The sequence below is a fragment of the Lycium barbarum genome, chromosome 7 (genome assembly GCF_019175385.1).
Source record: "Lycium barbarum isolate Lr01 chromosome 7, ASM1917538v2, whole genome shotgun sequence".
NCBI classification, from domain to species: Eukaryota; Viridiplantae; Streptophyta; class Magnoliopsida; order Solanales; family Solanaceae; genus Lycium; species Lycium barbarum.
Window position 1 is genome coordinate 109,541,798 of NC_083343.1, and position 13,861 is coordinate 109,555,658.

Below are 13,861 nucleotides of genomic sequence, written 5' to 3' on the forward strand. Positions count from 1 at the left end.
TTTATATCCTTCAGTTCACTTTTTGTTCAAATGAATAATACAATATATATATATATATATATATATATATATATATATATATATTGAAAAGCTTATCCAGCCATCTTTACAAAACAAATTTCCACCTGCCAGTAAGTAATGATAGAATTCTAACACATACACAATAAAATTTAAAATTACTCTGTAAAAAACAAAAAACTAAAATCCTACTTTACATTGAAAGAGATTTTCTTTCTGATCTCTTAAGATTTGACTCATAACCTTCATTGTTGGACCTCTGCAATCCATGTATATTTTCTAGATCGTTCAAATACCTTGAAGATGAAAGAGACATTGAAGACAATTTGGAAAATGGAGGAGGACTTTGAGCTGCTGTCAACTTTTTGCTTCATTATATAGATTTTAAAATGACTTTTTATATGACTTACCATCAATAATTACAATAAATAAGCTGTTAATATATACTTCCAGATTGCAAGAATGAATGTTTACTCACGTAATTCTACAGTAATATTTAATCAAAAATTAATTGAGTGTTTGTTGATTTTCTTAAACGGATGAGATCATTTATTAATAATATATCTGCTAGCTTCCGCAAAATGAGCTAATTCATTATTAGGCCTCATTTGTTTGCACTTATTGGAGGTCTGACTCTGAATGTTCAGACCTTAAGACATTAAGTGTGTTTGTTTGCATTAAGATCTAAGCATTTATTAGGTCTGAATAGGTCTTAATCATTCAAATCTTGAACCAAATCTTAACATCATTAAGAGGTATTTTTGTATGAAACTTTTTTATCACCAGCTCCAACCCCGACCCCAACCCTCCACCCCACCCACTCTCCACTCCAACCCACCCCACCACCCACCCACCCTCCACTCCAACCCCCACTTCCCACCACCAACCCCAATCCCACCCCACACCACCCACCAGCAATCCCTACCCCATACCACCCACCCCCACACCACCCTACCCCCACCTCCCACCACCACCCCCACCTCCCCACCAACCCCACCACCACTACCTCTCACCCCTCACCCCAACCACCCACTCACCCCTCCATCCCCACTCACCACCCACCACGACTACAAAATATCTCCACCATTACTAGTTAACATAAATGTTTCCTTTTTTTTTATCAAATAATATTTTATTTTATTAAATTTGTATTTATTTTCTACGATTTAGTTACTTTTTAATCTGAATTGTATATTTATTACGTTTAAATAAATATATTATGCACATTCCGATATTGAAAAACAAACAGTCTTAATCATTCAGTGTTCAGACCTAGAGATAATATCTTAATCATTCAGATTCAGACGTTTTAATCTTAATGAAAACAAATGAGGCCTAAATGATAAGTAACGTTTTTTCCATTATAAATGCTAATTCATAACACTTTCAAATGTATGAAAAATGAATGCTCAAGCTACATGCTTCATCTGTGAAGAATCCCAAAAGACTTGATAAAATCTGAGCATTTCAATGGGTCCACGTTTATATTTTTCAAATTTAACTGTTTTTTTTATCTTTATATATATATATATATATATATATATATATATATATATATTCGATGTTTTATTCAATTTTAATTTACAGTAGGGGCAAAATGGTAATTTAACTTTAAAGATAGGAGCTTCCCACTTTTAGTATTATATGATATGATGGAAGTTAAAGTGGTTATAATGCAAAACATGATAATGTTAAAATTAAATAAATAATTTATTACATTTTTCTTGTTTTTAATTTTCTGAGGCATGAACTTTGTTTTTTTAGGTTTTTTTTAACCCGATGTTTGATACTCGCATTGAAGTCCCGATTGATTTGAATTCGCAACCAATTACTCTTCTCAAAAATTCGTTGACAATGCCTGGTCTCTAATCATGGTGGGAGTATAATGTGATAAATCTAATCATCAGATGAGTAAATTGTATTTTGCTAGCTCTTTCTGCTGGTAGCTGGTACAACAACACAAAAGGGATTAGTATCTAAAAGTAAAACATTTTTTGTAATGAAACATACGACTTGTATCGTGTCAACTTATTTAAAAAGAATTATTGATCGATTTTAAAAACTAAATCAGCTAACTTATATTTTTAAAAGTTAAATTAAAGATGTTGAACAAGTATATACATTACTACTACGAGTTAAGAGAATCTATCAAAACACTAAAAGAAATAAATAATTTAAAAAATCATAGGAATAGTTAGAATGTACTTTTACAAATATTGAGTAGAATTTTTAGGGCTTGAATTCTAACCGCGTGTTCCTGGAGTGTACGTATTATTGCTGTAGCCCCAGGTATAAATTTCCATGATATTCACATGTATAAATTTCCAAGAAATTCAGCAACATGTACATTTCAAACCTCGGCCTCGTTGATTGATGATGGACAATGGTGGGGACAAAGGATCATTCCCGTCTTCATTATGGTGCTGATTGGGCCTTTCTCTTGAACATGACACATGATTTCAAAGTGATAAGAACATAAATGAGTGATCCCTTTTGCTAGATAGACTTCACATATAACGTTTATACTCAACCCCAACGATTAGGATAATTCCTATTTATACCATCATCTACGATGTTTAAGTTCAATCTACATAAAGAACAAACACAAGAAATTGAGATATTTTTATAAGTATTAGCATATTACTTCATTTTGTGAAATTTATGAGTTAAAATTGTTAATTATGTAATACATTATATTAATATAGTATCCAAGATAATCTTAAAAAATAGTATTTATGTTTTATTCTAATTAATTTAATCAATAAATTAAAATTAATTTACAATCAAACATAATTACAACTAATGTTCAAGTTCCATCCCAAAATTAACGAATATATAAGTTACGGAACATATATATATGTACACACGAGTTGAAATTAATTGTATAGTTGATGTTCAAGTTTCATCTTACAAATCAAATTTGATTTACAATGAATGTCAATCTTTTTCAACCGTCAAATTTACTAAGCTTTAAATTTGAAGATTCAACTATAACCCTAAAATTATATATTCAAGATCCAAACAACAGCGACATTTCAAGATTCAAGACTCAATGATAGCCCTAAATTTTGAATTCAACAAATACGGGTAAAATTCAAGATGCAACGGGAAAATAATCAAAATATAGCTAACAATATAATCAAGACTAAGTCAAAAATTAATGTGCAATAACACTAACTAACATAATCAAAATTCTAAGCTCGTTCACCCTCCACATTTTCAACTACATTTTTCCAAGTTAAATAACAGAAAAAAGAAGAATCAATAAATTTGAAAATCAAAACTCTAATCTTGCACAAAATAATTATTATATCAAAAGCCTAATCTCAAAAAATGCAAATGGTTTAGAAAAAAGTTTATCAAACATTAAAGTAGGGTAAAAACTTACCTTCAATGTGTTTACATCAAATAAATATATGATGATATATGTTTGTACATATATTTCTATCACTTAATCATGATTAATTAATGCATATTTTTACTAAATAAAACCACAAAATTATACTAAGTTCAGTTGATTTAGTGTAACCACTCGGTACATATAAGTATTTTCGTGAAAGAGACACCGGTGAGAAAGCTGTTGAAGGAGACTCTTGAAATTGACAAAGAATTGGGGGTTGCCAGTGAATGAGGAAGAAAAGATAGAAAAGAGAAATAAAATAAGGGGGTCTGCCCAATCTGTATATACAGGTTCTCATTTAATTGTTTGACCATCATTTGACTAAAAGAATCGAAGGACACAGTCGATTAATTTTTTTTAAAAAAAAAGAGATTTTATTTAAATTTTTAAGTGAATCAACGGACTCTGTCGATTTTGTCAAAAATTAAATTCGCGCAATAACTCTCCGTAAAATACAAACAGAGACTACGAAAAGTCATTTCACGCTCATTTTTGTACATAAATTATAATCAAAGAAATTAAAAAACTAAATAACTTTTGTTTTCTGATAGATTGGACGTATAGTACTCTATCAAAAATAACATACAAATAGTGTCCATTTGTAGTTTTCTCCCGAAAAAATGTAATTTTTTTAGCAAAATACTGAGTAGAATTTTCAAAGCTCGAATTTAAATCACGTGTTTCTAGTGTGCACTTATTCAGTAGCCTCAGGTTGGACCACAAGTCCTCTTCATGATATTCATATGTGTAAACAATTCTTGCGTTTTGGCACATGTTACTAAACACAAGAGAGAAGTTTCATCACTCTTTCCTTAAAGTCACATAACTCCTATTACATTCGAGAGTTTGAGAAAATCATCAAATGCCCCCTCAATGTTTGACCAGTTTAATTATGACACACTCAATCTTTACGAGTGATCTATTATCACCCTGGATAATTTAAAATGAATTAATTTCACCCTAGATGGTGAGGTGGCACAGAGAGTGTAGTTCATTCTCTCATCATTGAATGATGAGAGAGTGAGAAGCAAATAAAAATATTTCTTATTATTTGTTACACACATTTCCCCTCACCGGAAGGATGCAATTTCTGGCGATTTTTTTTTTTTTTTTGGTCTTTCGTTCCCCTTCGAGTTTCACAACTTCCAAACTACTTTTCATTAATCACAAATCATTTTTTAAAAAAAATAAGATGAGAAAATGAAATATCAAGAGACCCAATTAGTAATTTCATTCCATTACAAACTAATTCAAAACCCAAGTCAAGAAAAACTTAAAGAAGATGTGATTTTTGAGCATTGGCCATGCTCTATAATCTAAAAAGTAAACTTCGATCTTAGATCTTTCAAAACCCAATTTTGAAAACGCAAATTTCAAAACTGAATGGAAACCCAATTTTCATTCCACTACAGATTAATTCAAAACCCAATTTTGCTATGCTCAACTTCGATCTTTCAATTTTCCCTTCGAATTGATTTTTTGGACTATAAAGGGAAGTTGGAACAATCGAAAGAGATCATTGGTGAAGATAAAGGGAAATAAAAAATCAAAGGTTGTTTAGTGTTCAAGATAAATAGAAAAGTTAATTTCTTTGGCCCAGTCTTTTAATGGTAACTTTTGGTGTGGTGGATGGTGGAAGAAGATAGATTAGAAAAAGAAACAAAAAGAAGATGAAAAAAAAATTAAAAAATATTTAACTGGTAAAATATACATGTGTATTTCACCACTCAAATACAGATCTGGTGGTAGCGTTTCAAGGGGGTAATAATTCCATTTAAAAAATAGTCAGGGGGGTAATAGATCACCCGTAAAGGATGGGTGCGTTATAATTAATCCGACTAAACGTTGAGGAGGCATTTGACGGTTTTCTCCGAGAGTTTCATAACTCTTCTTGATCTTGTACTATAGGGAGTTATGTGGCGGTGTTATAACTTACCTTCATGAATGAAGTAAGTTATGGTTCATCCTTTAATGGGTGTACCAATTTCTAACACTTATATAGTGACTAAACAGTAGGAATTTTGTTCTAAGTACTAGCCAAATCAAAATTTTAATCATATTTAATGTGTTTAACCTCCAAATCGAGTTATAATTCATACGGTGTTTACTAGTAGGATTAAAATTATAATTTTCGAAAGCTATCCTACAGGCGAATGGTGCCTATACCTGAAAAAAACATAATCTCGCATTCCAAGACTTCAAATGCTTTCTATAGTAAAATAACCATTAGTAAAAGGCGGATGTACGACAAAACTCATTCATTTGGCTCATATATGTATATGCGTTGAGAAATTTTCTAAATACTCCATATAAACTTTCTATATATATACAACACATAATCTCGCATTCCAAGACTATAAATGTTTTCTATACTAAAATAACCAATAGCAAAAGGTGGATGTACAACAAAACTCAATCATTTGGCTCATGTATATGCGTTAAGATAAACTGTGAATCCAATAGCATATAGAAATGGGTTGTTCCGTGACAAGAGAGATTGCCATGACCATAAATTTTAAAGTTTGGATATGCCTCTGAACTTTAAAATATATTTCCAGAAAATCTAGACTTATGGTGAGATTTGATTTATATAAGTCGAGGATATCTTATCTCTAAATATATGCTTAGGTGACATTTTTTTTTCTTCGAAGTGAATCCCCAAAGAAATTTCCTTTGAATTCTATCAGTGCTATCATTAATTGTTTTAGGTATAACCTTTACTGAGGTGGTTCTGCCCGCAATTTAAGAAAGTTAAGTCTTCCGATCTCTCAATCTAGTTCATGCTATCAATAATGAATTGGAAGTCCTTGTTGGTAATATTTTCTTCTATCATAGAGAAGTCTCGATATTTCTAATATGTGTTAGCTCTTTTCATAGCCAAACAACTAGAAATATAGTCCTTATCAATTCTACTTGCGGTGTGTGAGATTATGATTCTTGAATTACTAAAATGAATTAGATTGCCAAGACCATTCACCTAACTGAATTTAGTGTATTAATAATGGTGGAACAATTACTTTCAGTCCCTTCCTAGATGATTCGATGGGATATTCCACCTTCTACAGTCCACCTCGTGACAGATGAGTCTAGACAAAATTTCATGCAAATGACAAACAAATATGGTGACACATGGCTGTGGGTCTGTAGACATAAGAAATTTACATGATTTAAGTCAGCCTCTACAAGACAGCCCAACATCCGTTAGGATAATTTGGAGGCTACTCTACCCTAAACTTCATCTCACGCTTATATAAAGGAGTGCATATTCACTTAAAAGGCATATCGAATATCCCACAAAATCTTGGATATTCACAAAGAGATCAAAGACTTTCTCAAAGCCGAAGTGATAAAGAGGCGATCTTCCTCAAGATCAACTCGATCAAAGTGTAGTCATTGGTGATCTAATACATCACAACGAGGTCAAAATTATCCTACGTTCCAGAAATATGCTACTGACGGCTCTCAAACCACGGAGAAAATCTAGGAGAGCCTCGAATCACGAAAAAAATTTAGGAGAGAAAAATTAAGAAAATATACAGAATTGTACTAACAATGCAACAACAACAACATATCCAATGATTGCTTATTATGTTCCATACTTGAGAAAATTTATTGCAAATAGGATGGCTTTGTAGCATACCTCTAAAGGGTTTGGCGGCTTGTGTTTCCGAGCCATTTATAAGTATGGAAGTTGAAGTTATAGAATACAAGACATGATCACATTTATTACGTTTTGGTAGAAACAAGCGTTCCCACGACTCTACCTTCCAGTCAATTTTGTTCCACTTAATCCCTCTTTCATGACCACATATCTTTCCGGCTAAGGAATGGAAATCTTTCTCCTGTTACATGAATCCAATATTAAAATTAAATATTGCAATTCACTATAGTTTTCTTGTCTTTAATTTTCTCAAGCATAAAATTTTTTTTTTATTTTTTTTTTGTTCTTTACCAGATATTTGATACGCACATTGAGGATCCAAGTTTCGCAATCAATTACTTTTCTCAAAAATCCATTGTCAATACCTAGTCTTTAATTATGGTGGGATTAATGTGGTTAATCTAATCATCAGATGAGTAAATTATATTTTGCTCTTTGTGCTAGTAGTTGATACAACATAAAAGAGAATAGTCTATTAGGCCTCATTTGTTTGCACTTAATAAAGGTCTGAATCTAACTATCGGTTTGGCCATAAGAATTATTCACTTTTTTCAGATTTTTTTTTTTTTTACTTTTTTCAGAAATTAGTGTTTGGCCATGAAAATTCCAAATACAACTCAAGTTGTATTTGGAATTTGAAAAATAAGAAAAACTTGTTTTTCACCTTTTTCACAACCAATACAAGTACATTTCAACAAAAAAAATACAATTTCAAAAACTATGGCCAAACACAACTCTAACTCCAACTCCAACTCCAAAATTCCCAAAAAAGTGGGAAAAAAAATGATTTCTATGGCCAAACGCCTACTAAATGTTTCAGATCTTAGGTCATTAAGTGCATTTATTTGCATTAAGATATAAGCACTTATTTGATCTGAATAGATCTTAATCATTAAGATCTTGAACAAAGTCTTTCTATCATTAAGAGGTATTTTTGTATGGATAATTTTTACCACCCCCTCCCTCCCAACCCCACCCCACACTACCACCCACCCCACCACCACTCCACCCCCAACCCCTCCCTCCCAGCCCCACCCCTCACCCAACCACCATTAACCACCTCTCCCATCATAACCACCACCACCAACCCCACAACCCTCCTAGCCTCTCTCCAAACTCCCACCCTCCACCCCACCACTATTAACCATCTCTGCTATCACAACCACCAACACCCACCAACCCACCTCCTCCCCTGCCCTCTCTCCACCCTTACCCCACTACCACTAATCACCTCCACCACCACTAATCACCTCCACCATCACAATTATCACCACCATCACTACTACATCACAACTATCACTACCACAACCACTACAAAGCTCTCCACCATCACTAGCGAACATAAATGTTTCATTTTTTTATCAAATAATAATTTTAATTTAGTAGATTTATATTTATTTACTTTTTTATTTGAATTGTATATTTATTACGCTTAAATAAATACATTATGCGCATTCAGATGTTGACAAACAAACAGTCTTAATCATTCAGTGTTCAGATCTAAAAATAACATCTTAATGATTAAGATCTGCATTTAGATTCAGACAACTGAATCTGAATGAAAACAAATGAGGCCTAAAAGTAAAACATTTCTGTGATGAACCGTAAGATATTTTATTGATCGATTTAATCAGCTAACTTATTTTCTTAAGAAAATAAACTTAAGTATGTTGAACAAGTCTAAAAATTACTACTACGAGTTAAACAAAATCTACCAAACACTAAAAGAAGTAAATTATATAGATATTAGGGATAGTTAAAATAATCTACTTTGACAAATATTGAGTAGAATTTTCAAAGCTCGAATTTGAACCATGTGTTCCTAGTTTGTACTACTGCAATAGCCCCAGGTTGGAACACAAGTTTTTTCCATGATATTCATATGTATAAAGTTCCAAGTAATCCAGCAACACTTGTACTGCAGCCGACTTTTTCTCCATTATTATTCAGGGTGTTTTTTATATGCTTTTTAAAATCTTAACCTAGTTGATTTATGATGGACAATGGTGGGGGCAAAGGACCATTCCCACCTTCGTTATCGTATTGATGGGGTCTATTTCTCAAACATGAAACATGATTTCAAAGTAATAAGAACATAAATGAGTGATTTTATTAGCTAGATAGACTTCACGTATAGCGATTACTCTCAACTCCCAACCATTAAGATAATTTTTATTATACATCCATATACGGTGTTCAAATTCAATTTAAACAAAGAACCATAACAAAAATTGAGATATTTTTATAAGTATTTAGGATATTATTTCATTTCGTACAATTTATGAATTAAATTGTTGATTATGTAATATTATATTAATATCGTATTTAAGATAATGTAAAAAAAATAGTATTTATGTTTATTGTAATTAATCTAATCTACAGTTAAAATTAATTTACAATGAATCTATAAATTAATCATATAATAAATGTTCAAGTTTCATATTGCTAATTAAATTTGATTTACACAGTGAATGTCAATTTCTTTCAACCTTCAAATTTACTAAGCTTTAAATTTAAAGAGTCAATTATAACCCTATGTTTATAAAGTCAAAAAAATAGACCTACAGTTCAAGATTCGAGACTGATCAGCTTTAACTCTAAATTTTGAATTCAACAAATAAATGTAAAATTCAAGATTCATATAACATCACGGGCAATATAATCAAGATACAGCTAACATATAATCAAAACTAAGTCACAAATTAATGGGCAATAACAGTAACTACCATGATCAAAATTCTGAGCTTGTTAGCGCATTTTCAACTAAAGTTTTTCAACTAAAATAATTGGAAAAGAAGAATTAATAGACATGAAAATAAACTTTATTCTTGAAAAAAATATGATTGTATCAAAACCCTAATCGAGAAAAAAATGCTGAAAATGGATTAGAAAAAAGTGTAGAATTATGAATTGATGTGTAGTGATCAGTTGTACTTAGTTAATGTGGCTGTAAGTGGTTGTCCATAGTTAGAATGACTAGTTGTAACTCTTAGTAATTATGAGTTAGTTAGTGAGGTCTTATATAAGGACCATTTTGTACAGCTATACATTTCAGTTTTGAATGAAAATGAATCTCCTTCCACAAATGCTCTCTACTCTCAATCCCGACTATGTCTTCTTCCATTGATCTAATATTTCAACATGGTATCAGAGTGCACGGTTTTCATGGCGATTCGTAGCTAAGATCAATTAAGAACGACAAACAAGTTCGAGGACAAAGATACAGAGCTTTCATTTTGCAATTTTGAGGTCGATTCTGTGAAAATCGGACCAATTTCTCTTCGAAACCCTAAGTTTTTGGGTTAAGTGATTGGAAATTGGAAGATTCATTATCAAATCAGTAAAATTCCACTCAAATTGATATATTCTTACACATACGATGGAGAATTTGGATCAATACGAGGCAGTGATTACCGATAAACCCACTGACATTCATCCTAAGCATCCACTATATCTTCATACTACAAATACTCCAGGTAGCATCTTGATAACTCAACAATTAACTGGTATAGAGACTTATGTTGTTTGGAGCAAGTATATGATTAATGCATTGTTAGAAAAGAATAAAATTGGCTTTATAACTGGTAACTACAAAAAGTCACAATTTAAAGATGATTTAGAGTACGAGTAGGAGAGATGCAATGCTTTTGTTCTGTAATGGATCATGAATACTATGTCTAGAGAATTGGCAAGTGGTATGGTTCATTTGACCAATGCTGCAGCTGTTTGGAAAGACTTAGGTGAGAGAATTGCCAAACGAGATCTTACTAGGATATATCAAGTTCATCATGAGATTTGCACAATAACACAAGGGAATCTATCCATTTCTGAGTTCTTCTCTAGGCTAAAGACTGCTTGGGAGAATTACTCTGCATTATTGCCAGTGCCACAATGTTGTGATAAATCAAAGGTTTATGCTGAGCATATGAAACAACAGAGATTGATGCAATTTTTTATGGGATTAAATGAGACATATAGTCATGCACGCAGCCAAATCCTCATGATAGTGCTAGCTCCCACATTGAATCAAGCTTATAGTATGTTGTTACGGGATGAGAGTCAAAGAGTACAATCAAATTTGATATCTCAAACACAACATCACATTGAGCAAGTGAACCTGAATAACACCACAGCATTGGCAGTAGCACATTACGATAAGTTCAAAAAGGCTACTAATAGTGAAATGTACTGCACACATTGCCACAGGAAGGGACACATAATGGAGAAGTGTTATAGACTGGTAGGATATCCAACAGGACACAAGTTATATAAAGCAAAGCCTGAAGAAAGAGATGCTAAGCCAAGGTTTTATGCCAATAAAAGACCAGCTGCACATAATGTCAACTACAATGGATATGTTGATGCTATGAATCGTGGCTATCAGCATCAGTTTGGCTATCAGCATCAGTCTGTTCCTCATGTTGTAAATGGAAGTGAAGGTTGTAGTTATGGTCAGATACCAGCCAGAGCACACCATGTTGGTTATAGACATGACAATTCCAACTATGGTAATCCACAAAACATGGGACCTACTGGTAGTTATTCTGGACATAGTCATGGGAGAAATCTTTATGGGATGCCATCTGCAAACCACATTTATGGGCATGGTTATCCACAAGCTACTCAACCACATGGTCCTGGTCCTCTTCAATACCAACAGATGCAACAGATACTAGATAAGGATCCAAAACTCACTGAAGCCACTGCTAATATAGCAAGTATACTCTCACCTACTTGTGCTCACTTATCTTCTTGTAGTTGTTTTCTGTAGCCAGTGCTTCTAAGTCTTGGGTAGTTGACACTGGAGCAACAAATCACATGGGTTCTAGTTTGGACTTTTTAGATCATCCTCAAGCAGTCCTACGCTCTAGTTCCAATACAACTCACCTTCCAAATAGCACTAGCACTAATGTGTCTCATACTGGCACCTCTATTATTTCTGACTTCTTAAAGTTGGATAATGTGTTGTATATTCCAGATTTTCATTATAATCTACTATTCATTTCCAAACTTACAAAGGAACTTCACTGTTGTGCTTCCTTTTATCCTGAGTTTTTTGTGTTACAGGACCTGTGTACTGGCAAGGTGAGGGAGATTGGTAAAGTCAAAGGAAGTTTATACATCCTGGATCCTGCCACCTCATTGTCACATACCATGGCTTACAAACAAGCTTTTGCTTCCTCAGTTTTCACTTCTACCTATACCTCTAGTCCTCCACCTTTGCAACGTCCATCATCTCCTACTACAACTTCTCAGACTTGGCATCAAAGGTTGGGACATGCTCCTATCACAGTTCTGCAGAAAATACCATCTTTAAAACTTTCAGTTTCAAATAAAGACACACCTTTGTTTGTTTTTTGTCCTTTGTCTAAACAAACTAGATTCCCATTTCCCCATAGTGTTAAGAAAATTGTTTCCCCTTTTCAAGTTGTACACATGGATGTATGGGGCCCATATAGACAATATACTTACAATGGATATAGATACTTTCTCACCATTGTGGATGACTACACTAGAATGACTTGGGTGTTCTTGATGAAACATAAAAGTGATTCTGTTATCCACATATAGAATTTCCTTACCATGGTTCATATTCAATTTTCCATTTCTATCAAAACTGTGAGAACTGATAATGGGCTTGAATTTTTTAATTCTCAGTGTTCTCAATTATTCACTTCTTTGGGAATTGTTCATCAAAGTTCTTGTGTGCATACCCCCCAACAAAATGGGGTTGTAGAAAGGAAACATAGGCATCTCCTAGAAATAGCCAGGGCCCTTAGGTTCCAAGCTCATGCTCCTCTAAAATTTTGGGGGGAATGCCTTCTCACTTCTGTCTATCTTATTAATAGACTCCCTTCCTCTATTCTATCAGGAAAATCACCTTATCAAATGCTTCATGGTCATATCCCTTCCTTACAACACCTAAGAGTGTTTGGCTGCCTTTGTTATGCAACCAAACCTCACTACACAAATAAGTTTTCTTCTAAATTTAAACCTGGTGTTTTCATGGGGTATTCACCTACACAAAAAGGTTACAAGATCCAAGACATTGCTTCTGGCACGTTTCTGGTGAATAGAGATGATGTGTTCAAGGAACACATAATTCCTTTTTAGTATTCTAAATCTACTTTCTTGCATTTTCCTGCTGTCTCTACTACTTTTCCCACAATGCCTACTCCTCACCTTGATGAATTTTTTCCTTCACCACCTCATGTTCTTTCCTTTCCTTCTACACCCTCTGTTGATTTAGCCCCTACATTTCCCTCTTCTCCTGCTCCTTGTTTACCACCACGTGGACCTTCTCTTTCACACTTACCTGAATCTATCCCTGTCATTGTCTCTACTGAGATTCCCACATCTCCTGTGTCAGCTATCCCTACCATCCCTCAACCTGTTAAACCATCTAGGCAATCCACTAGAACTACTAAACCTTCTATTTGGCTTGCAGACTATCATCACCAGTCTTTCACTCCTTATCCTATAGCCCAGTTTGTCTCCTATGATCATCTTTCCACTCCTTTTGAGGCTTCTAAGGATGAAAATTTGGTTCAAGCAATGATGTTATGTCCCGTATTTTCGTATAACGGGAAATCAAGAAAGAAAGAAGACTTGTGTGCGTTGAGGAAATATTTTGATTTTGGTGAATATGAACATGTTGGTTATGGAGTCATAAATGTTAAGACCTCGGGGAAGGCCGAGGGTAAATTTGGAATTTCGGAAATTTGTTTCGGGAATTACAAAACGAGGCGTTTAGTGAATTGGGCCAAGAAAAATGCAATACA

General features: G+C 33.4%; 1 protein-coding gene across 1 annotated transcript; it reads left to right on the forward strand.

Moving 5' to 3' along the window:
• Positions 1 to 10,752: 10,752 nt before the first annotated feature.
• On the forward strand, positions 10,753 to 12,650 carry LOC132601727 (uncharacterized). Its single transcript, XM_060314792.1, has 3 exons — positions 10,753 to 11,797; positions 11,851 to 12,041; positions 12,147 to 12,650. Exons 1-3 carry the CDS (start codon positions 10,753 to 10,755, stop codon positions 12,648 to 12,650), a joined length of 1,740 nt encoding a protein of 579 aa, XP_060170775.1.
• The last annotated feature ends 1,211 nt before the right edge of the window (positions 12,651 to 13,861 follow it).

Bases quoted from the DNA above. Each gene is read 5' to 3' on its own strand.
- LOC132601727 (XM_060314792.1), top strand. From the start codon at position 10,753: ATGTCTAGAGAATTGGCAAGTGGTATGGTTCATTTGACCAATGCTGCA. The intron at 11,798-11,850 runs GTATACTCTCAC...TGTTTTCTGTAG, and splicing joins AGCCACTGCTAATATAGCAA to CCAGTGCTTCTAAGTCTTGG. The intron at 12,042-12,146 runs GTGTTGTATATT...TTTGTGTTACAG, and splicing joins ACTTCTTAAAGTTGGATAAT to GACCTGTGTACTGGCAAGGT.